Genomic DNA, 25,134 nt, shown 5'->3' with positions numbered 1-25,134 from the left:
TTTGTTGAAGAAAGAACCTTTGAATCAAAGAAACTAACACCTCCTTATACAATATTCGGATCAACTAAGAGATAAGAGTAGAATTAAATTTCCTCATAACATCAAAGATCTAGAAACAATATTTGAAACTAGGGGTATTCAACCCGGCAACCCGACAACCCGGACCAACCCAACCCGAACTACAAGGGTTGGGTTGGGTGGATTAGCATTTCGGATAGGGTTGAGTTCATTTTTCTGAACCCGAACTGAATCGGTTCGATTTCGGGTTCGTGGGTAAAACCCTCGAGTTGACTCGAGCAAAATTTAAATATATAAAATATATTAAGAAAATTTATTTATAATAAGTTTGCTAGAGTGGTACTTTGGCTGGTCTAAAAAACTCACGCTTGAGTTTGGAATCTAGTTAAATATATGTTATTTTTCCTTTTATATATATATATATATATTTTTTTTAAATAACTTACTAATTATATATTCATAAATTATATATATGCAAATAAATGTTTTTTTTTTCTTTTATATTATATATATTTTTTAAAAATACCTTACTTACAAACAATTATATTTTCATAAATTATATATATACGTTTTTTTTTCTTTTATGTTATATATTTTTTAAAAATACCTTACTAACCAATAATTATATTTTAATAAACTATATACGCAAATAAATGTTTTTTTTTCTTTTATATTATATATATTTTTAAAAAATACCTTACTAATGAAGGATTATATTTTCATAATTTATATATATACAAAAACATTTTTTTTTCTTTTATATATATATATATATATATATATATATATATATATATATATATATATATATATTNATGTTCATAAATTATATATATAACTGAGGATGAGGATTAAAGATAAACAAGTAATTCTAAATTTTAGTTTAAATATATTTAAAATAAACCAATAATTTTATACCTGGTTAGTTGGTTAGTTGAATGTTCACGAATTATGTTCTAATATATTTATTTTCTATTTGTACTAAGTTATTATATCACAATTTATATATATATATATATATATATATATATATATATATAATTTTTCTAATAGTTTAGGGCTATCTATCTTTATCAAATCACGTATAAGTAAATATATTTCAATTAAAATATTTTTATATTTTTTTTTGGTTATATACAATATCTTTAAACTAATCATTTTTATTCTTTATTTAATTTCATGATATATCTTTATATTTTTTCTATTTTCTCATTTTCAAGAAATATCGGTACTTAGCATTCTTTAGTTTTATGACATGTTGAACTATATTAATATGTCACAATTTTCACTCGAACGATGTTAATATGTTACAATTTTCGCTCGTTGTTTTTTATTGAATTTTTTTTTTTGAATAAATATGAATTGATTTGTGTTTGTTTGTAAATTTTTAATATATTTTATATAAAATTGAATCCGAAAAATTATAAATTGTGGATAAATAAAACTTTAAGAAAAAAATTAACAACCCAACCTGGACCCAACCCGAAAATAGAGGGTTGGGTTCGATCGGGTTGTGAAAAGTTTCGGGTTGGGTTGGGTTACCAATCCAACCAACCCGAACTTTTGGGTTGAGTCAAATAAATCCCTCAACCCAACCCAACCCGAACCATATACACCCCTGTTTGAAACCTTATTCTAAATTGAGTCATTCCAAAATCAAATTTGATCACGACTTAATTGAATGACTCAGATACAATCTACAACAAGAATTGGTTGAAACATAAAAATGAAATAAATGATACTCAAAGGGTGAAAGCTTGAAATTGTGAGCTCAATTTTATTCATTTAAAAAAAAAATTGCTTTTACATACTTATACGTGGGTATTTATAGACTCATCAGAAAGGAAATTCAACTCTTCAAATTCCAACTAAAAAAGAAGTTGGTGGTCATGATTGGAAAGTTACTCCCCACTGCCCTTCAAATATGCACTCAAAAAAGTTACGGTCATTTTGACAGAAACTTTCCACCTTTGCCCACTAAAAAAAACTTATGGAAGTAAAATAATAAATAAATAAGTGTTATTTATAACAACCTCGTCTATATGGTCCGGGCAAATATTCACTTTTGAAGCTCCAAATGGTCATTCCTTAATAGGATCAGCTTGTAACACAAGAAATGGATGTTGAATCGAGCCTATCCAATTTTGTAGATGAAGAATAAATGTTTGTTGAATATTCTTGGCATTGGATCGTGTAATAAGTCCAATTGGATCATTTGGAACACCATGATCCATATCATCTTCCCCTCTTTAAAAGGATTATCCTGGGATCAGGAAAGAACTCAAGTCATCATCATTGAAATGAGAATGTACTAAAAATTCTCCTAGAAGATCACTTTTGTAGGCATTAATATTAATTATTTCAAGAAATTAGTAAGGGACATCCCCACTTAGATGTAACTTTGTTTTCCTTTGAGATAAGAATCACTCCTTGGGAGAAGGTATCCAGACCAGTCACCAGTTTAAAAAATGAGTTCCTTTCATCCTTTGTTAATTCTTGAAGCAACTTGAAAATTTTGTTTCTCAGTTTTCTTATTCACCTCTCCGTGCAACATTTTGGTCAATTTTGTCTTACAACATTTGACTAGTCTCATGCTTATTTAATCTCTTTAGGCCCCAAGTATAATACACTTACAGTTAGAATTATTAACATGCATACATTTTCAAGTGAACCCAGAAGTATTATTTGCCTAGAATACATGTGATTACTTATTTGGTTATTGCGTGCTCTCCCGAGTTTGCTTGTAAGTTATTAAGAGGCTCTGATTTTTTCGAAAACTCACCGGTAGATCTGTAGTTAAAAAAAGTTAAGGTAAATATTAAAATCAAAATGAAAAACAAACAAAAGAAGACCTTGAATGGGCCAAAACTAGAACTCCTAGGGACCTTGAGGCGCCCTCAAGCGCACTAGGAGCGTTTTCCACAAGCGCAAAAAGTCACGTGTGGATAGGTCGATCAGCATGCGGTCAGAGCATGGTTTGCCTTTGAATGTTCTTAGAGAAACATGTGTCACGTTCAGAGAGGCACGCAAGATTGGGTCGATTCAATTCGCGAGCTTCAGATCGGCTGTTGGTATGGGTCAATCTACATGCGTGTTGCAGCTTGCAGCTACATGTGTTTGTCCACTCCACGACTAACACATGTCTTCTCCAGGTCCATACGCGCTCTATTGTATTCCATTCGTTGAGTGGCACGATTCTTCTCTCTACCCGGCATTGAGTTAACCAAAAACAAATCGAAACCATAATTCAACCTATTTTCTTTATATTTTTTTAACTTTATCATTCATGATTCAAAAAACTTTAGCTTATTCATCAATGTTGTAGATCACTAATCCAACTTTCCGAATGAATTTTCTTATAATTTTTAAAAACCACACATCAAAATAATTGCATTCTTACGGAAACGTGTGTGTGCGCGCGCACGCGTGCGTGTGTGTACGTGTGCGTGCGTGTGGGGGCGCGACAGTTCTTGATTCAGACAAAATTACTATTTTGTCCCTCTGTTACCTTTGACAAACATTTTTCAATTTTTATATTATTTTTTCTAGGTCATCTGAGTTATCTCAAACATTTATTTTTTCTTTTTACACTTTGTTAAAATTTGGTCTCTAAAACTTTTAATAAATGTTGAAACTTTCTAAATTAAAGAAAAAATGGAGCAAAAACATTGTTGATTCGGAGATTAAGAAAGGATTTGGTCATAAATTTGGAGATTGAGAAAGGATTTGGTCATAATTTCATTCTTTATGTTGTAGGATACGAGTCTCTTCTTGTGATTCTAATGATGTCTGTCTCTTTAAGATGCAGCTCAAAATTATTGTGTGTGATCAAAATCGCAATTAACATCTCTACTTCTAGGATCTAAAGAGATGTAACCATCTTCGATGCAAAACATCGAATGATGTTGATATTGTTAAATTCTATTTGGGTGGGTGTCATGTTCGATGTTGATATCGTTAGATTCTATTTCTATGAGTGCCACGTTGATTACATTCCATCTCAATGTTTACATGAATTCATATGATGTTATATATGTTTGGAAGAATTTTACTTTAATTGATTAAATTAAGATGGTGCCTTTATTTCAATTTCTTCTCATCCAACACTTGGATTAAAGTACCCCACCAACAATACTTTCTTGCGAGGAGAACTCATAATGGTTTGAAGTAAAAGTAGTTGTTAGTCATCAAAAATTTCAAAAGAATAATGTGTAGTTAGTGAAGTCATTGAGTGGACTTAAAAAGAACGTCCCTTTTTGTCACGATCTTGACATATTTATGATAAGCTTTAGGAGAAACTTAAGTCCCATTTATAATTTTTACCTACCTTTACAACTTTGTCCGATCTTTGACGAGATTCTCCTTTGTTGACCGAACACAATTCTTAAGGAAACAAAGCTTGTTTGACCACATACGCCACCTGTGCATGCATGTTCGTTCATTGTGACTCTAGCCGACTTGTCTATACTCTAGGTAAAGTCATTCAACTCGACTTACCTCTACTCTAGGCCAAGGTCCTTTGGAAGAAATGTCTCATCTCATATTGTCATCTTCATTTCCAACAACGTCAACCACGTTTCATGATGTCATACTAGTCCCATGACGTCATCAATCCTTGTTGTTTCCTTGAACACATTTATCGAGAATCGATCCATTAGTCATCTTTATTATTAGAACGCTCCAAATATCCATACATATGAGTATTATCGAGGCATGAACCCTCTCATGTCCATGCTGAGTCATTTATGGATACTGTATTAGATAACGTCCACATATATCAACCTTTGACTCATGTGTTCGAGTGCAATATTGACACATTCATGTCGTCTGATAGTATATTCAAAAAATCTATTTTCAATGGAAAACGCCCAAGACGTTCGTCTTTCAACGCACCCACTCCATGATATACGTGTGTGCCATGCGGTAGCTCACTTAAGCCGTAGGGTCCAAGGTGGTGGAGAACTGACATCATGTCACCCCATATAGTACATTTTGAGGCATTTTTTGTTAGATAGAAGTAGACGTAATTTTGGCAAATGGTCATACAATCTCATAGAGAGTCAGTCAGGTATTCGATTAACACCAAATTTTGCAAGCTTTCATCATTTATATAGATGGACTTAGCTCCAAACTCATATGTCAAAACTCATACTGGAACTCCAACTTTTGAGGTTATGACTCGAAACCTTACCTAGCCCTCTTTGTGCTTGTCTCTTGCACTCGTCTTTTCTTACACTCGTCTTTTCTTACACTCTAGTCTTCCCTCGGCCTCCAATCTTGCTTGTCCCTCAGCTGGACTCTAATGCATACTCTTCTTGCTATGTTGGATGCTGCACTATCTTCCTCGATCATAGCATGACACTTGTCTGTCTCAGCCTTCACATGGTTGGATAGGTGCCACGTGAGGGTTGCCACCGGATCTGTCTATACATAGAGGTCACTATGTATTATTTTCATAGTATGGTTGTGACACTCTCCCTAATAAAACTAGTCATCACTTTTTATGATATTTTTCGAGTCACAGTTGCATCATGGATTGTGACACTCCACTCCGGACTATACTTACTCAACCCACAACTAGTTATTTTCATATTTTCTTTCCAATCAACATTTTATTAATCACTTTTTTTTACTTATCAATAAGCAATATCGTTTTAACAACTTTGCATATAAATTAATTCAGATTATTCTCATGTCTAAAAAAGAAATGAAAAGAAATAGTTATCAAAATCTAATTTTTATTTAGAAATAAAAATCTAATGAATTTAGACATGTTGTTTCAAATTTCTTTTTCTATAATTATAGATTATTTGAATTTTTAGCACTAAATTCATCTGGCTTCAATTAATTCTATTTAGAAAATTATTTTAAAAAATTTATTCTATTTAAAGAAATTTGTGATAAATATTTTTCTATCCCACAAAAATTTTATTGTTATTTTGTTTTGGTTAATTCAATCTTAAATTTTTAAAATTTTTATTTAATAGATATGTGATTAAAAAAGATTAAATAAGTTAAATATTTATTAGACACCGAATAAAAACTTATATCTTATAAAATATTTATTTAAAAAAAAAGAAAAAAAAATTTGATATGAATTTGTGCTATTCTCTATATTAGTTAGTGTCAAACTATAGGTATAATATAGATAAAGTTTAGTATTTTATTAGGCTAACACTATTAAAACAAATTTAAATCATTTGTATGTACCATGTCAATGAATGTATCATATATTATAAGTTTGTATATGATTAAAACATAAAATATTTTTAATTTTTCTTTATAAATTTACTAATCGAGAAGATTAGTATATGATAAGATGATGATATGTGACTTTGAGGGGAAAATTTCTTTGTACCGAAGAATCTTAGCCCTAATGTTTTCGATTACTTTTGTTGTTGTGAATGTAAAATATATTTAAAGAATATTTTAGGGTCGAAAGCACTAACAAATTTTCTATGGAATTTCTTCCATTACTCTCATAAATTCATTGGAGTCTTCTTTCATTTTGGGCCTGCTTCTAAAGTCTCTTTGATTGAGATGACAAGTTTGGTGCCCCGTTTTTATTATGCTTTGATGACCTTCTTCTGGGTCTCATTTGTTGAGTTGATAAGTCTAATGAAGCACCAACTTATAGGTTGCTCTTCGTTGACTAAAGTAACCTCCGACTTCTTCTTAGCTCTTTTCTTCCATTCTTTCTTCTTTCCTATTTTTCCACCAATGCTAATGGAGGGTTATAAAAGATGTTAATGGTCTTAGTTTTAGGACTAGTTTCTGTTGAACATTTTGAGGAATAAGTCGACTAACTCCATTCTCTTGTCTTCTTTTGTCATTTGACCAAGGCTAATAATATTAGTCTTCAAGCTCGAGACGTAGTATACCTTAGTCAGTAGACATTGATCTTCATTCTTGCATTGGACCAAGATGGATCCTTTGCCTTGGATCGGTGCAATTGATCTGTTGCCAAGCTTCATATTTCCAATGAATTTCTTATAAAGCTTTTTGAACTTTGTTCAATCTCCATTCATGTCAATGATCGTTCACGTCAATCTTCTTCATAACCTCCTCTTTATTGAGAAACAAGAGGTTTGACATCTTCCCGGCCAACATTAGTGCAAACTCTTTGTCATGCATGAATGTGAGGAGATGATGTTACAACACTCCACTACATAATGCTTGCATTTTCCACAAGAGTAACACTTGGTCGTGCCTTTCTCTTCAAGGAGATGATATTGTCATGAGTTTGAGAGATATTATCACAGCCTCCTCTACCACTACATCCGTGGCCACGACTGTAACCATGTCCACAACCTCTATTTTTTTTTTGGTGTGGCCGTTGCATCCCTTTACTGAAAAGGAAGAATCAACTAAATCTTTTTTTTTTTTGTTTCGTTTGTGTAAGCCACTCCTTTTGTGTAAGTAAGAGATGTTTCTCCTCATCTCTATCGCTACAGCCATAAAGTCTCTTCTCATGAACTTAAGACGATCAATGACCTCAATTGACATGCTCTTGAGGTCACCAAACTACTCGATCGAGGTAACAATCTGCATGACTCTTGGGGGAAAACTTGAAGCAATCTTTTGAGGTTGGGATCTTAAAAGCCTGTCGTTTTCTATATTTAGTTTATTAAGTTTTTGGTCAAATTAGTTAGTTGAATCTTTTCACCATTGTAATGGATTACCATGTTTTTAGTTGTCCACTGGGAGATGTCATGTTTGAAGTGGCTCAATATTTGTTGAAGTGGCTCAAAATTTGTTGGCTACAATCATTTTTTAGGGTAGAATTATTATTTAAATATGACAATCAGAAACATTTGTACCTTATTTTTCATCCAATCAAATCCCAACTTTCATTTTTTTCGTATTTATGTTATTTTCTTGTGCTGTTTTTTTTTTCTTCCAACAAATTTTCTTCGACTATTTCTCCTCCGCCAAAAGACATCACTCCTCAACCCTATTACCTAGTGAATGGATGTTGATGACGATTGTTGTACCGTTCATGGCTAAATATTCTACCAACTCATAGTTCTTCATGTGTATAGCCTTGAACTTACTCTTTAGGGTTTGCACCTTTACTTCTTTGACCCGTTCCACACCCAAATGCATTATTTGCTACGTCTCCATGCTACCTTTGTCGAATCTTTCTCTACCAACATGAGAAAGACATCCTCATGGACTACTTGGTAGATGCCAGCAAGAGTCATCCTATCCATACGCTCTTAAATGTCGCCACCATGCTCGATGATATGGCCCACACGCCTTATGGATGTAAATTAACATGCATCTTTATGGACCATGTTGGGTAGTTACTGTTCATGAGTAACGGGTACCAGAGCGTTATACTCCCCTATTTCCTTCTCTTTATCCTTGTCACATCTCTTCGAGTGACTTTTTATGGTGATGACCATTTGTTTGTGTAACGCCCCTAATTTTCTAAACCTAATTAGTGACATCACCCATGCATACATAATTCATTAAGCAGAAGCTCGTCATAAAAACCTTGGAAACAAAACAAAGTCTTTTATAAAGATTCATGAATCCAAAACAACCTATCTCCAAAAATAAACCTTCAATAACGGAATTCAAAAATAAATCTAAATAAAGCAATACTCAAACCTATAACTTAAAACAGTACAATAAACGTAAACTCCTAAAAATATCTCATCTCCAACTTCCATGGTGTCCTCAGCTACGCGCAACCGTACATTGGTGCCTTGCTTTACCTGAAAAATGTAGGTAGCTTGAGTATTTTATGAAATACTCAGTAAGTCACCCCACTGTTGGGGTTAGGAATGCAAACACATGCAACATATGAGCGGAACCTAACCTTTCATAAACTTTTCATAGCCTTGGGCGCTTTCTTATTCATGGTAGGGTTGAGTGTGTGGTACTCCTTCACACACGGCCCATGTACGTGTACATGGACCAACCAGGCGGGCTCGTATACATACCCCCTGGGCCTGACTTGGTCGGACACAACGTGTTACACGTCGCCGGACACCACATAACAGAAAAGGGCCCGCATGATATCATGGCGAACATAAATATCGTAATTCATTCTTTCGTATCATAAAGGGGAAGAATCTCGATGCACGTAACATACATATATGCATGAGGTCCCTTAACATATCTTACATGGCATTACATAAGCAGTGCTAACATCGCATTTATGTTTCTTACATCACATGGCGTCTCACATGACTTGCATTACATGACATATTACATAACATGAAAGTACATTCCAGTAGCATAAACATCTCATGACATGACTCAATAATACTACGTGTATCCATTAATAGCTCAAGTCCACGGTTAACATGTTGGGTTTTATGTCCTGAAACTCATAGTTTGTAAACAAAGATATATTCTATTTTCAATAAAGTTATTATTGATGTTTATTCAGTAAAAAATTGTTATTGAATAAAGTGAACTTTACGATCGTTAATCTAAATCCAATAAACTAAGAACACTCTGGCTATAGTATGATTACTTGAACTATATGTAGAGACATAAGAGTGGATCAAGTTCAAGTATATAGTCAAAATGATCTATAGTATAAGGATAAGGCTGAGTACCTTATTCTGGGGACACTATGGATGCGGCCCACTTTTGTATATGATATAAACAATGTGATCACTAAATTGTGCATGTGGAGACATGTGAGTGGGGGCGTCCTATGCAATGAGTATTGCATAAGATCGGACCATGAAGAAAACCACTCTCACTTTATAATGTCGTTTACTGTTGAGACTGATTTTCTTTTCATTCGATAACCTAGGTAACTCGGTTTTAATCCTGAGCTAACCATGAACTCCTGTTTATTCGGAATTATCCTTAGATTTGCATGGGTGAGAGTGGCTCTAGTTCGCCGACTCAACAGGCCTCCCATTTCAGGGGTAAGACTGGGTGAATGGCTGGGGACGTGGGGTGCAAGACGGAATTCACTCCTACCCACTTTTAGGGATAGAAGAAAGGTAGTTCCCTTAAGCACTGACTCCAGGTCTTGAACAAGGGGCCCCACCCTCTCATTGGCCTGAGAGGGATTCGGTTTACTGGTTGGACCACAAACCAATTGTTTATTAGAGGATCAGTGAGACATAAGGAACAAGAAGTAACTTCAGGGGTAAAACGGTAAATTGACCCAGCTCTAGTTACGAACAACCTGTGAAGGATCGACTTACTAATCATGGTTATATCAGATGGACAGAAATATATCTATAGTGAGGGGAGTGCAACTACTAGGCTATAGTGGAGTGTCCTAGTAGTTAACGAATGTTGGTTAACCAGGTTAATGAGTTTAATCGGTTAATCTTGAATCGTTGGAGCCCATGATCTATAGGTCCATTAGGTCCCTCTGCTAGCTCATATCGGACTAAACCATAGAACAGTGTGACGAGTGAGTTCGAAGTGTTCGAATTCAAATTAGGGAATATGCGTTACATATATACGATATATTTAACCGCAATTTTATTTTATTTACGAAATAAACGAAAAGAGAGAATCTGAGATATTTAAATAAGATTTAAATATCTTAATCAATTATGTGTCGGAATTGACTGGGATTGGCATTTGAATTAATATTAAATATTAATTAAATAGTTTAATTAATTATTTAATGTTACTTTAATTTGAAATTCATTATTCAAATTAATTGTTGAATTAAAATGAAGAAAGTCAAAATGTTGACTTTCATCTAATTAAAATGAAGAAAGTCAAAATGTTGACTTTCATCTAATGGAAAAATCATGTTAGTGGAATTTTGAGGTGTCAAAATTTGGTTTAACCAAACTTGCATGTTTGCCAAATAAACCCCACAAGTTTGAGTGGAATTTTGAGTGTCAAAATTTGGTTAACTCAAACATGCATGCTTGCCACATAATCTCAAACATTTGAGTGGAATTTTAAGTGTCAAGATTTGGTGATCTCAAGTTTGCATGAACATGCAAACTTGACTCTTTAAATAGAGTGATCATGATACTTGGAAGGGATTCTTCATCTTGATGAAAAACCTCTCACAAGCACTCTCTTTCACGTATACAAAATCCCTCCCAAGTTTAGTCACTCACCGGATTCCACAATCCCGTTCTAAGGCCGGAGAATAGTGGAGAAGACACTAGTGGTGGTTCGAAATCGGTTCGTGAGGCAAAAGGAGTTTGAACTACAAAAGGTTAGTATTTAAACTCATTAAGTTTTAATACTTATGAACATGCTAGTCATTTACAATAATTGATGTTCTAAAAGTGCCTAAGATCCAAATTGCTTCCGCATGTGTTATATTAACACCATCAATTGGTATCAGAGCAAGTTTTAGGCACTTTATTTACATTAATTTGATCATGGTGGGTACCATTTCATGCATGAAATTTGTGGTTGCTAAAGTGGATGGTTTTGGTTTTGGCATTTTTTTTATGCTTCCATTTGATACAATTATTGTAATAAGCCTAAGGTGTATGGGCTTTAATAAATGAAGAAAGGTCTGTAATTTTTATAAAGTCATTAGAGTCCACTTTAGGTTGTAATTGATCGAAAATGGAAGAGATAAGCAAGCTGAACCGAAGAGGATGGAAGAGGCGGTTCGGGTGTTTTTTCTGTCGTTGGGGACCGATTGAACGTTTTTAAGAGTTGGTTGGTCCAGTTCGTGATCGTCGGGAGCGGCTCAAGTTATTTTTAGTTATTAATGTAATAATTTAGTTAATTGCTTGCTTTAAAATGCCAAAACCAACCCACTTTAGTGTGTTTAATTAATTATGCATTATGAATGTATGTTTTAATTAAATAGAAAATGTATATGCATAAAGTATGTCATATAGATTTAAAATCCCACCATAGGCTAAGCATGTTTCATGCATTCCAAGTATGTTATAAGTGTTATAATGTATAGTATGCATGTCTTAGGGTTCCATGAGTGATAGATATAAATTGTTATATTATTGCATGGAATGGATGATTATATAAATTGTTATATAAAGCATGTTATAGGTTATTTTCAACGTCATAAAATGAGGTAGACGTTAAAATCTATAATAAAGATAAGTGCATGCTCACTAAGGGTTAAGAACCGAGCACGATCAATTTTAACAGTTAAAAGGGGTCGATGTCTTATAAAATTGCGGTTACGAGAAAGCTCACCTGGCACGATCTTGTCTAAGGCTGAAGGTACTTAAGTTGACGGTTTACGGAACACCTACTACCTGGAGATCGGACCAGTACTTGAGCTTAGTTAGCCGAGTTTTATGAGCATGCTTAAGTGATTTAAGATTTAGAAAAATCACCTAGACTTAAGTTATATTTAATTAGCCGGAATATACTTAAGTAATGAGTATACCCAACCATATAAAATACTTAGTGGGAGGAAAATGGTGTATAAGATACATCGTTTTCTCTTCACGCTCTCTGTAAAATTCACACAGTGAGATTCATGCTCGGCCTCGTGTCGCCCTGGGAGCGTCCTCCATTCGGAAGGTATTTGCATGAGTCAATAACAAGGGGAATTGAGAAAGTATTTATAGTAAGTGGGAGAAGGAAGTCAACACGTCCTATGGTCTCCACCACTAGGTTGCACCGTGAGATTCCCATGTTCCGCCTGCATGTTGCCCTAGAGCAACTACCCATTCGGAGGGTCGTAACATGGGAGTCGGAACAACGCAAACTCCAGAAATGGATAGGATTTCTTAGGTCCATTCCCAACTTTGGCCTTTTCATTCGATAGCGTTGTTGGGGCCGATTTCTGAGGTCTGAAATTGGTGGGTCACACTTGCGAAGAATTACTAAGAGTTAGTATATTCTTGACCAAAATAGCGATAACTAAAACACTATAGGAACAAGAGTTATTCTGGGATTAGTGTTTAAGTCAAGAATGTCTTGGTTTAGTGAATGAGTGATTGACTGCCCCTCGGTAGCAGTTGCTCTAACTCACTAAAGTATCGTTGCAAATTAATAATGATTTGGGTACATTATTACATTTGCTAAAACTGATTGGATTAAACAGGATTAAGTCAAAATCACTAATAGAATTTTCTTTATATCACAGCATGACAAACTCAATAGTACAATTACTCGCTTCTGAGAAATTAAACGGCGACAACTACACAACTTGGAAATCAAACCTAAACACAATACTGGTCATTGATGATTTAAAGTTTGTTTTAACTGAGGAGTGTCCTCCAAACCCAAACTCAAATGCAAACCGAACAGCTCGGGATGCATATGACAGATGGATAAAGGCAAATGACAAAGCCCGAGTGTACATTCTAGCCAGCATATCTGATGTCTTGGCTAAGAAACACGATGTTATGGGTACTGCTAAAGAGATTATGGAATCTCTAAAAGGGATGTTTGGACAACCGTCCTTCTCCCTTAGACATGAAGCCATAAAATACATTTACAACTGCCGTATGAAAGAAGGGACCTCAGTTAGAGAACATGTCCTGGACATGATGGTCCATTTCAATGTGGCAGAAGAAAATGAAGCTGTCATTGATGAGAAGAGTCAAGTCAGTTTTATCATGATGTCTCTTCCGAAGAGCTTCTTCCAGTTCCGCACCAATGTGGTTATGAACAAAATAGAATATAACTTGACTGCTCTTCTCAATGAGCTACAGACTTATCAGTCCCTCTTAACAAACAAGGGACAAACAGGAGAAGCAAATGTTGCCATCTCCAAGAAATTACTACGAGGATCGTCCTCCAAAAATAAGTCTGGACCTTCAACTTCTAAAAGTGTTTTGATGAAGAAGAAGGGAAAAGGGAAAAATAAGATTCCTACTAACCGCAAGAACAAGGTTCAAAAAGTAGATAAAGGAAAATGTTTCCATTGCAACGAAAACGGGCACTGGAAGAGAAACTGCCCAAAATACCTTGCAGAGAAGAAAGCCGAAAAGACACAACAAGGTAAATATGATTTACTCGTTGTAGAAATGTGTTTAGTAGAGTATGACAACTCAACTTGGATACTAGATTCAGGGGCGACTAATCATATTTGTTCTTTTTACCAGGAAACTAGCTCCTGGAGAATGCTTGCGGACGGCGAGATAACACTCAGGGTTGGAACAGGAGAGGTTGTCTCAGCAAGATCAGTAGGAAATTTAAAGTTGTTTTTTGGAGATAGATTCATTATATTAGATAATGTACTTTTTGTTCCTGGAATGAAAAGAAATCTAATATCCATCTCTTGTTTATTAGAACAGTTGTATAAAGTATCTTTTGAAATCAATGAAGTGTTCATTTGCAAAAGAGGTATTCATATTTGTTCTGCAAAACTAGAAAACAACTTATATATGTTAAAACCGAGCAAAACAAAAGCTATTTTAAATATTGAGATGTTTAAAACAGCTGAAACTCAAAATAAGCGACAAAAGATTTCTCCTAATACCTATCTTTGGCACTTAAGACTAGGCCACATTAATCTCAATAGGATTGAGAGATTGGTTAAAAGAGGACTTCTAAATAAGTTAGAAGACAATTCTTTACCTCCATGTGAGTCTTGTCTTGAGGGTAAAATGACTAAACGATCATTTTGCGAAAAAGGCTATAGAGCCAAAGAAACCTTAGAACTCGTGCATACAGATCTCTGTGGTCCAATGAATGTCAAAGCACGAGGAGGGTATGAATATTTCATCAGTTTTATTGATGATTATTCAAGGTATGGCTATCTTTACCTAATGCATCACAAGTCGGAAGCTCTTGAAAAATTCAGAGAGTATAAGACTGAGGTTGAGAATCTATTAGGTAAAACTATTAAAACACTTCGATCAGATCGAGGAGGAGAGTACATGGATTTAAGATTTCAGGACTATATGATAGAACATGGAATAAGGTCTCAACTCTCAGCCCCTGGTGTGCCTCAACAAAATGGTGTATCAGAAAGGAGAAATAGAACTCTATTGGACATGGTTCGGTCCATGATGAGTTTCGCTCAATTACCCGATCCGTTTTGGGGATATGCAGTGGAGACTGCTACATACATTTTGAACATGGTTCCTACTAAGAGTGTTTCAGAAACACCTTATGAGTTATGGAAAGGGCGTAAAGGTAGTTTACGTCACTTCAGAATTTGGGGATGTCCAGCACATGTGTTGTTGCAAAATCCCAAGAAATTAGAACGTCGTTCAAAATTATGTCTATTCGTAGGATACCCCAAAGAGACGAAAGGTGGTTTGTTTTATGATCCTCAAGAAAATAGAGTGTTTGTATCAACGAACGCTACATTCTTAGAGGAAGATCACGTAAGAAATCATCAACCTCGTAGCAAACTAGTATTAAGTGAGATTTCTAAAGAAGTTACTGATAAAACAACAAGAGTTGTTGATCAAGCTGGTCGTTCAACCAGAGTTGTTGATGGAGCTGACACTTCTGGTCAATCACATCCTTCTCAAAAGTTGAGAATGCCTCGACGTAGTGGGAGGGTTATAACTCAACCCGATCGTTACTTGGGTTTGATAGAAACTCAAGTCATCATACCTGATGATGGCGTTGAGGATCCATTGTCCTATAAACAGGCAATGAATGATGTTGATAGAGATCAGTGGATTAAAGCCATGAATCTTGAAATGGAGTCAATGTACTTCAATTCAGTCTGGGAACTTGTAGATCAACCAGATGGGGTAAAACCTATTGGTTGCAAATGGATCTATAAGAGAAAACGAGACCAAACCGGTAAGGTACAGACCTTTAAAGCAAGACTAGTAGCAAAGGGTTATACCCAAAGAGAGGGGGTGGACTATGAAGAAACCTTCTCACCTGTTGCTATGCTTAAATCAATTAGAATACTCTTGTCTATTGCCACATTTTATGATTATGAAATTTGGCAAATGGATGTTAAGACAGCTTTTCTAAACGGCGATCTTGAAGAGAGTATCTATATGGCTCAACCAGAGGGGTTCATTGAACAGGATCACGAGCAAAGGGTTTGCAAGCTTAAAAGATCCATTTATGGGTTGAAGCAAGCATCTCGATCCTGGAACATAAAGTTTGATACTGCGATCAAATCTTATGGCTTTAAACAGAATGTTGACGAACCTTGTGTTTATAAAAGGATAGTCAACTCTACAGTAGCTTTCCTGGTGTTGTACGTTGACGATATCCTACTAATTGGAAATGATGTGGGAATTCTGACTGACATTAAGCATTGGCTGGCGACACAATTCCAAATGAAAGATTTGGGAGAGGCTCAGTTTGTTCTTGGAATCCAAATTGTTCGAAATCGCAAGAACAAAACACTAGCTTTGTCTCAAGCATCGTACATCGACAAAATGTTGATTCGATATAAGATGCAGGACTCCAAGAAAGGATTATTACCTTTCAGGCATGGAGTTCATTTGTCGAAGGAACAAAGTCCTAAGACACCTCAAGAAGTTGAGGATATGAAACACATTCCCTATGCATCAGCGGTCGGTAGTCTGATGTATGCTATGCTATGTACCCGACCCGACATATGCTATGCTGTGGGAATTGTCAGCAGATATCAGTCCAATCCGGGACGTACTCATTGGACTGCCGTTAAGAATATCCTCAAGTATCTTAGGAGAACGAGGGACTATATGCTAATGTACGGTGCTAAGGATCTGATCCTTACAGGGTACACTGACTCAGATTTTCAGACCGATGTAGATACAAGGAAATCGACATCAGGATCTGTCTTCACTCTGAACGGAGGAGCAGTAATATGGAGAAGCATAAAGCAAGGTTGCATTGCTGATTCCACCATGGAGGCTGAGTATGTTGCTGCTTGTGAAGCAGCGAAAGAATCTGTATGGCTTAGGAAGTTCTTAACTGATTTGGAAGTCGTTCCAAATATGCATCTTCCCGTCACTCTTTATTGTGATAACAGTGGAGCAGTTGCAAATTCAAAAGAACCAAGAAGCCATAAGCGAGGAAAACATATTGAGCGCAAATATCATCTCATAAGGGAGATTGTGCAACGAGGAGATGTGATCGTCACACAGATAGCTTCAGAACACAACATTGCTGATCCATTTACAAAGCCCCTCACGGCTAAAGTGTTTGAAGGGCACCTAGTGAGTCTAGGACTACGAGTTATGTAATCTAGGGCAAGTGGGAGAAAAGGCATGAGTATGTGATGCCCTAGTTTATTGTATTTCTCTCTACTCAACGTTATAAAACCCCACTAGAGTTTTAGTCCAAGTGGGAGTTTGTTGGGTTTTATGTCCTAAAACTCATAGTTTGTAAACAAAGATATATTCTATTTTCAATAAAGTTATTATTGTTGTTTATTCAGAAAAAATTGTTATTGAATAAAGTGAACTTTACGATCATTAATCTAAATCCAATAAACTAAGAACACTCTGGCTATAGTATGACTACTTGAACTATATGTAGAGACATAAGAGTGGATCAAGTTCAAGTATATAGTCAAAATGATCTATAGTATAAGGATAAGGCTGAGTACCTTATTCTGGGGACACTATGGATGCGGCCCACTTTTGTATATGATATAAACAATGCGATCACTAAATTGTGCATGTGGAGACATGTGAGTGGGGGCGTCCTATGCAATGAGTATTGCATAAGATCGGACCATGAAGAAAACCACTCTCACTTTATAAAGTCGTTTACTGTTGAGACTGATTTTCTTTTCATTCGATAACCTAGGTAACTCGGTTTTAATCCTGAGCTAACCATGAACTCCTGTTTATTCGGAATTATCCTTAGATTTGCATGGGTGAGAGTGGCTCTAGTTCGCCGACTCAACAGGCCTCCCATTTCAGGGGTAAGACTGGGTGAATGGCTGGGGACGTGGGGTGCAAGACGGAATTCACTCCTACCCACTTTTAGGGATAGAAGAAAGGTAGTTCCCTTAAGCACTGACTCCAGGTCTTGAACAAGGGGCCCCACCCTCTCATTGGCCTGAGAGGGATTCGGTTTACTGGTTGGACCACAAACCAATTGTTTATTAGAGGATCAGTGAGACATAAGGAACAAGAAGTAACTTCAGGGGTAAAACGGTAAATTGACCCAGCTCTAGTTACGAACAACCTGTGAAGGATCGACTTACTAATCATGGTTATATCAGATGGACAGAAATATATCTATAGTGAGGGGAGTGCAACTACTAGGCTATAGTGGAGTGTCCTAGTAGTTAACGAATGTTGGTTAACCAGGTTAATGAGTTTAATCGGTTAATCTTGAATCGTTGGAGCCCATGATCTATAGGTCCATTAGGTCCCTCTGCTAGCTCATATCGGACTAAACCATAGAACAGTGTGACGAGTGAGTTCGAAGTGTTCGAATTCAAATTAGGGAATATGCGTTACATATATACGATATATTTAACCGCAATTTTATTTTATTTACGAAATAAACGAAAAGAGAGAATCTGAGATATTTAAATAAGATTTAAATATCTTAATCAATTATGTGTCGGAATTGACTGGGATTGGCATTTGAATTAATATTAAATATTAATTAAATAGTTTAATTAATTATTTAATGTTACTTTAATTTGAAATTCATTATTCAAATTAATTGTTGAATTAAAATGAAGAAAGTCAAAATGTTGACTTTCATCTAATTAAAATGAAGAAAGTCAAAATGTTGACTTTCATCTAATGGAAAAATCATGTTAGTGGAATTTTGAGGTGTCAAAATTTGGTTTAACCAAACTTGCATGTTTGCCAAATAAACCCCACAAGTTTGAGTGGAATTTTGAGTGTCAAAATTTGGTTAACTCAAACATGCATGCTTGCCACATAATCTCAAACATTTGAGTGGAATTTTAAGTGTCAAGATTTGGTGATCTCAAGTTTGCATGAACATGCAAACTTGACTCTTTAAATAGAGTGATCATGATACTTGGAAGGGATTCTTCATCTTGATGAAAAACCTCTCACAAGCACTCTCTTTCACGTATACAAAATCCCTCCCAAGTTTAGTCACTCACCGGATTCCACAATCCCGTTCTAAGGCCGGAGAATAGTGGAGAAGACACTAGTGGTGGTTCGAAATCGGTTCGTGAGGCAAAAGGAGTTTGAACTACAAAAGGTTAGTATTTAAACTCATTAAGTTTTAATACTTATGAACATGCTAGTCATTTACAATAATTGATGTTCTAAAAGTGCCTAAGATCCAAATTGCTTCCGCATGTGTTATAGTAACACCATCATAACAAATATTGTCCATTTTGGTCGGGTACATATCATTGCCAGTCTCACAGTTTTAAGACACCTATGTTAGGAAAAGGTTTCCACACCCTTATAAAAAATGTTAAGTCGACGTGAAATATCACAAAATGAAATAAGAATAAAAAATAAGGTTTACGTTTCTTGCACTCAATTGCATGATATTGAACACTTCATTTTGAGCATAACATTTAGGAACGCAGTAAAATGGTAATGAACACTAAACATTCCATATGTGATGAATTTAAACCCATTTTTGCTCTCTACATTTCTTTCATTTTTATAATAAAATTTTAACACCTAAAAGTTAAATTTAAGTTTAATATATCAAAATTTAGAATTTATTAAATATTTTTTAAAGTTAATGAGATAGAATGAGATAGACCAATATACTCGACCGTTAGAATTTTAATTTAATTTTAAATAAACTCACATACTATGTGAGTTTCAATGGTTGGTTTGATAGGATTATTCATTTTAATACATATATGTTAATCAAACTTAAACATAGGGCTAATGGCTTTAGAGATAACTAAATTAAGATAAAAATTATCTAATTATACAAATAAGTTGTAACGTCCGTAATTTTCTTATTTAAATTAGAGATGCAACCACATACATGACTTAAATAACATGTGCTATACCTAAGTGAATTGATTACTCCTAATTTTTTCAAAAGCGTTTACTTTGAGCAAAAAGAGGTCTTACTTACCTCAAATAGCCTCAATAAGGTCTAAAATGGCTTCTAGGAGAGGGGTCAAAAACTTAGGAAACGGTATAAAATATGAATATTGAGCCGTCTAAGCCATTAAGTAGAGCTGCCAAGATGAGCCGTGATTGGGAGCAGGACACGTGCAAGGTACATGTGGTGTTGAGGGGGCGGGGGTCGTCACTCAAGTCGAGGCATACACTTTGGGTCGATGAGCGGATCGGGCTTCACGCGTTCGGTCTAGGCAGTAGAAGAGTGGTTGGGCCGTTTGGTCGTGAGTCGTATGCTTCTGGGTTGGGCTGAAGCGGGTTGCGAGTGGGTCCATGGGCCATACCCGAGTCTTAATGTTCAACCCGTGGATCTCATCTTCTCAACCCGACTCTTGATGATTCTCTTGATGATCGTTTATGACTTATCTTCGACGACGCCTTCTTCGTTCAATAACGCTATCAATGGTGACAACGACACTCCTTATGATCTGCTACATCCACTACGATGTCGAGGCTTTCTTGAAGAGTAAGAAATTATGTCATCGGCGTGAGATCCACAGGTGAGGATTCTCTTTCTCTCTATCTCTTTTCTCTCTCGGCTACTTGTGTAAGTTTTAGAGCGAAGGCAAGATTGTGTTGGTTATGGAGGGTGTGAATTGGGAGTTTATGAAGGGGCATGAAGCAGTTTGAATCTGCGAAAATAGCGCCTCGCCAGATGTCTGGCAATTTTGAGCGAGGTTCGATTTTTTTTTTTTTAAATATCTATCTTTACATTATACCCTCTTAAAAAGGACATTAGTCCTCGAAAAGTGTCTACATTATGAAATAGTTATGGGTATTTCTCCCTCATTTCCTCCTCCCTTTCTAACGTAGCCTCCTTTATTTATTTACTGGTTTCTCCACAACTGTCTGTGGGAAACATCCGCACTTTTTATTAACACCAATTGAGAAAGATTACAAGACACTTTGTAGAATACTGCAACTTTGTATAAGACACTTTCTAGAATACTGGTTTCTCCACAACTCTCTGTGGGAAACATCCGCACTCTTTATTAACACCCATTGAGAAGAGATTACAAGACACTTTGTAGAATACTGCAACTTTGTATAAGACACTTTCTAGAATACTGGTTTCTCCACAACTCTCTGTGGGAAACATCCGCACTCTTTATTAACACCCATTGAGAAGAGATTACAAGACACTTTGTAGAATACTGCAACTTTGTATAAGACACTTTCTAGAATACCAGTACTTTATATTTCTTGGGATGATAACCTAAGTAGGGTAGACGGGTATTATAGTGAGCCTACACGCCTAACAAATCTAATTTTTTTTCCTAAAATATCTACCTCTCTTCCCTAAAATATCTTGTCATCTTTATTCTAAAATACTCAAATCAGTATAGATGGGCTCATACACTGATTGAGCTTGTCTCTGTTGTGCTAGTGATGATATTTTAACAGAAAGAACATATGCAAATCAACGACATACCACTTGAAAGACTTTTGAATATTAAAGCAATAACAAATATGTTCATCTACCCTATGACTCTAACTAGACCTAAAGAAACTGATAATCGAACTTGTGACCCGACTTAAAATATTGAACATCTAGCCTATGGTAAAAAATCAAAACCACTACCATCTATCATGTAATAAGGAACCAAAATATAGGTAATCTTGCTTGTTGTGTGTGGACCCAACCATGTGAACAAAGCGTGGAGACAACCAACAACAAAAACTTGCTCTGTTCAACGATCCACGTAGAGAGCCAATGATCAATTTTTTTGAGTTACATCTGTGGTGGAACAAATAGAACATGGTAGATCGTATATTATGTTTACTCTTCTGATGTCCTACATTGGTTGAAAGGGAAAATCCAAAAATGTGAAAACCTTCCTCTAGTAAACGCGTTTTAAAGCCTTGAGGGGAAGCCTAAAACGGAAAGCCCAAAGAAGACAATATCTACTAGCGGTGAATCTGTGCCGTTACAAATGATATCAGAGCCAAACACTGGACGATGTGCCAGCCTTCTCGCTGTTCCCCGAAGGGGGGTAGACACGAGGCGGTGTGCCAGTAAGAACGCTGGGCCCCAAAGGGGAGTGGATTTGGGGGCAGTCCCACATCGATTGTTGGAAGGAAAGAGTGCCAGCGAGGACGCTGGCCCCGAAGGGGGGTGGATTGTGATGTCCCACATTGGTTGGGGAGGAGAACAAACCACCATTTATAAATGTGTGGAAACCTTCTCCTAGCAAACACGTTTTAAAGCCTTAAGGGAAAGCCCGAAAGGGAAAAACCTTCCCCTAGCAAACTGCTTTTAAAGCCTTGAGGGAAAGCCTTTAGAGGACAATATCTGGTGAATCTGGACCATTACAACTCTATTGTACATTCTTTCTTTTTTACTTTTGAGTAAATTAAACAATTCGTAAATATTTAACCCACTTGAACAATTATCAATTATGTGGGTATATGTATATCTACCATCATGTATATATACTATATAGTAATATTGGGACAAATTTCAAGTTATCTAAAAAAGATATATATATTATTACTGTATGAACCTCACTTTGGGTTCTAATTATTTTTAATTTAAGGAAGAGCGAAGAACACAAAAGAAATTAAAGGCAAGAGTTTGGAAATTGTTTGCCAAAAGCATGGCCCTTCACATTATTACAAATAGAAGTTGGTTGGCCAGCACCCTTGAAGGGGAGGTTAATGTTACCCAACACTATGTCTTCGCATGGTAAAACGTGGCTGCATTCAAAATTTACGGCCACTTGGGTTGCTGAAGTCCCCCGTATATTTTCATATCTCACGTCTCGAATCTTCACTCTTGAGTTACTCTGTTGACCACAAACAACATTCATTAATACCATTTTCAGTTTTACTTTACCTAATGGCTATCAAAATTGAATATATATACCATTTGATCTCTCTGGCAGTCAAGGCAATAATTTTGATCAATGACGATAGGGTTTTTTACGTCCTTCATTTCGAGATTGAGAAAAGTGATCTTGGTAACAGAACTAGGAAGTGAAGACGACCATGTTTTGATCCTCACACCGTTGTCTGTACCAACAAATGTAGAGTCTCTTACTATAACATCAGAGACATCTTCCTCATTTGGGTATTTTCCAAGGCTGCCGATGCTGATTCCGTGACCTGGACCACAATAGATGTTTGTTATGTTGATGAATCTACTTCCAGGGCCCAAAGAGATACAATCGTCTCCCGTGTCGAATCTTGAATGCATAATGTTGATACCACTTGACTTGGAAATGTGGATTCCATCTGTGTTGGGGCTATCTTTTGGAGCCATTGTTCTAATGTGATCAAACGTGACATCATTACATCCATGCACACTAAAATGGAAGTTTTTGCTATTGTACGATGTTATACCCGTAATTCTCGCATGGTTGATTTTAGAGAGTTTCATAGACTACATAAAAACAATTTCACAGTCACTAAACAAATAACTTAAACAAAAAAAAAAATGAAAATTCGGGTTCCATCTAACACTTTAACCAAAGAATCCAAAAAAATGGACTTACAATTGGACGGTTAAACTTTTTGATAGACCAAGCTAAAGAACCGCGACCGTTCAAGCTGCCATAACCGTCGACAAATAAGTTGTCGACTTCATAGATACTCAGCCAGATTTGGCCAATGGCAAAATTTGGATCGATAGGAGCCAACAATTCGCCATTAATTCGTAGACCAATGGATCCTTTGCATGGACCTTTAAGCACCAACGAAAAAATTAGAAACCTCCCATCTGGTACTAAAACTACACCACCTCCATCATGCGAACAAGCTTCGCTCCATGCCTTACTTAATGCCTATACACACCAAGTAACTTTTATAATCTTCTCCCAACAAAATAACTTAAATTTTTAATTTTATTAGTTTTGGATTTTTTTTTTTAATTCTTTTCAATTTAAATTAAAAAAAAAACACTTAGAGAATTAAAAAAAATGAATGGCAAAAACCACTTAATTTTTATAATTTTAATTTCCGATATCAACCAAATGAAGGTGAAATATTTATACAATTAAATTTACCCTAACTTGTAATTTTAATTTAAGGTTGAATAGTAATTTAACATGACATTAAATCATATGATTTCTTGTTTCTTATTATTTAATAGTAGTAAAATAAGTATGTTTGCATTATAAGTCTTTTTTTTTTTTCATTTTCTTAATGTACTTTTAAATTTATAATTTAAAATAATCTAAAAATTAATTTTTAAAATTAAATTTCCAAAATCTTGATTTTAAATTTATTATTATGGATTTTATAAGTAAATAATGATAAAAAAAATAAAAAATAATAAAATAATAAAAAAAATAAAAAGCCTTTTTTTTTTCTTAACCTAGAAACAAAATCAATAGCTAAGCCCCCTTTGTAGTTTTTTCCCTCTAAAAAAATAAAGTGGGATTGTTATCAAAATTCCAAAATAAAAAATGAAGTTTTTTTTTTTTTGTTTTTTTTTAAATAATTTTTTTTATTTAAAAAAAAATGGTTAGAATTTTGAAAATATTTGTAGAGGGATAATAAAACAAAGAAAAAATAAAAAAAATTAGAAACTAGACCTATCTTATTGTTTCAAAAAATTCTACCACGTTTTGAAAATAACAAAACATTTTAAGAACGCTTCAACTTCTAACTCTTATGTTTCTCAAAACCTTTTAAAAGAAATATAAAACATGTAACAATTGAAGCCCACGGTCAACAAATATTGTCCGTTTTAGCTTAGTACGTATTACTGTCAGCCTCACGATTTTAAAATACATCTGTTATATGAGGTTTTCACACTCTTATAAAAAATGTTGTCACAAAATGAAATAAGAAAAAGAAGGTTTACCTGAGTGCTATCCGTTCGTCCATCATTTCTTGCACCAAATTGCATGATATTGAACACATTTTGGGCATAGCATTTAGTAATGCAAAGTAAAATGGCAATGAACACCAAACATTCAATAGGTGATGAATTCAAACCCATTTTTCTCTCTTCTTCTACTATGCCTGGTTTTGCTCTCTACTTTTCTTTCATTCTTATAACAAAATTTTAACACCAAAAAATGGAAGTCTCTTCCAACACAGATTTTATTCTTTTATTGTAAAATCATTTCATTTTGAAATGAAGTTTTTAAGGAAAAATATCACTGTTATCTTCCTTAAATTTTCCTTGTTTTAATATGGTTGTTCATTTTAATACATATATGTTAATCAACCTTAAACATAGGGCTAATGGTTTAGAGATAACTAAACTAGGATA

At 35.1% G+C, this 25,134-nt stretch overlaps 1 protein-coding gene across 1 annotated transcript; it reads right to left on the bottom strand.

The window, feature by feature from the left end:
* Positions 1–22,474: 22,474 nt before the first annotated feature.
* Positions 22,475–24,858, bottom strand: LOC111810454 (exopolygalacturonase-like). The gene is made up of 4 exons (XM_023697162.1): positions 24,721–24,858; positions 23,408–23,695; positions 22,780–23,295; positions 22,475–22,699 (listed from the first exon to the last, which is right to left on the bottom strand). Exons 1-4 carry the CDS (start codon positions 24,856–24,858, stop codon positions 22,475–22,477), a joined length of 1,167 nt encoding a protein of 388 aa, XP_023552930.1.
* Between the last annotated feature and the right edge of the window lie 276 nt (positions 24,859–25,134).

This window comes from Cucurbita pepo, chromosome LG14, assembly GCF_002806865.2.
Source record: "Cucurbita pepo subsp. pepo cultivar mu-cu-16 chromosome LG14, ASM280686v2, whole genome shotgun sequence".
NCBI lineage: Eukaryota > Viridiplantae > Streptophyta > Magnoliopsida > Cucurbitales > Cucurbitaceae > Cucurbita > Cucurbita pepo.
The sequence above is the reverse complement of the archived record's forward strand: the minus strand, read 5'-3'. Positions and strand labels throughout refer to the sequence as shown.

Excerpts from the sequence above, each read along its gene's own strand:
- LOC111810454 (XM_023697162.1), bottom strand. The coding sequence starts at position 24,858 with ATGGGTTTGAATTCATCACCTATTGAATGTTTGGTGTTCATTGCCATT. Across the intron at positions 23,696-24,720 it reads GACGAACGGATAGCACTCAG|GCATTAAGTAAGGCATGGAG; the intron begins GTAAACCTTCTT and ends TGGTGTGTATAG. Across the intron at positions 23,296-23,407 it reads AAAAGTTTAACCGTCCAATT|TCTATGAAACTCTCTAAAAT; the intron begins GTAAGTCCATTT and ends GTTTTTATGTAG.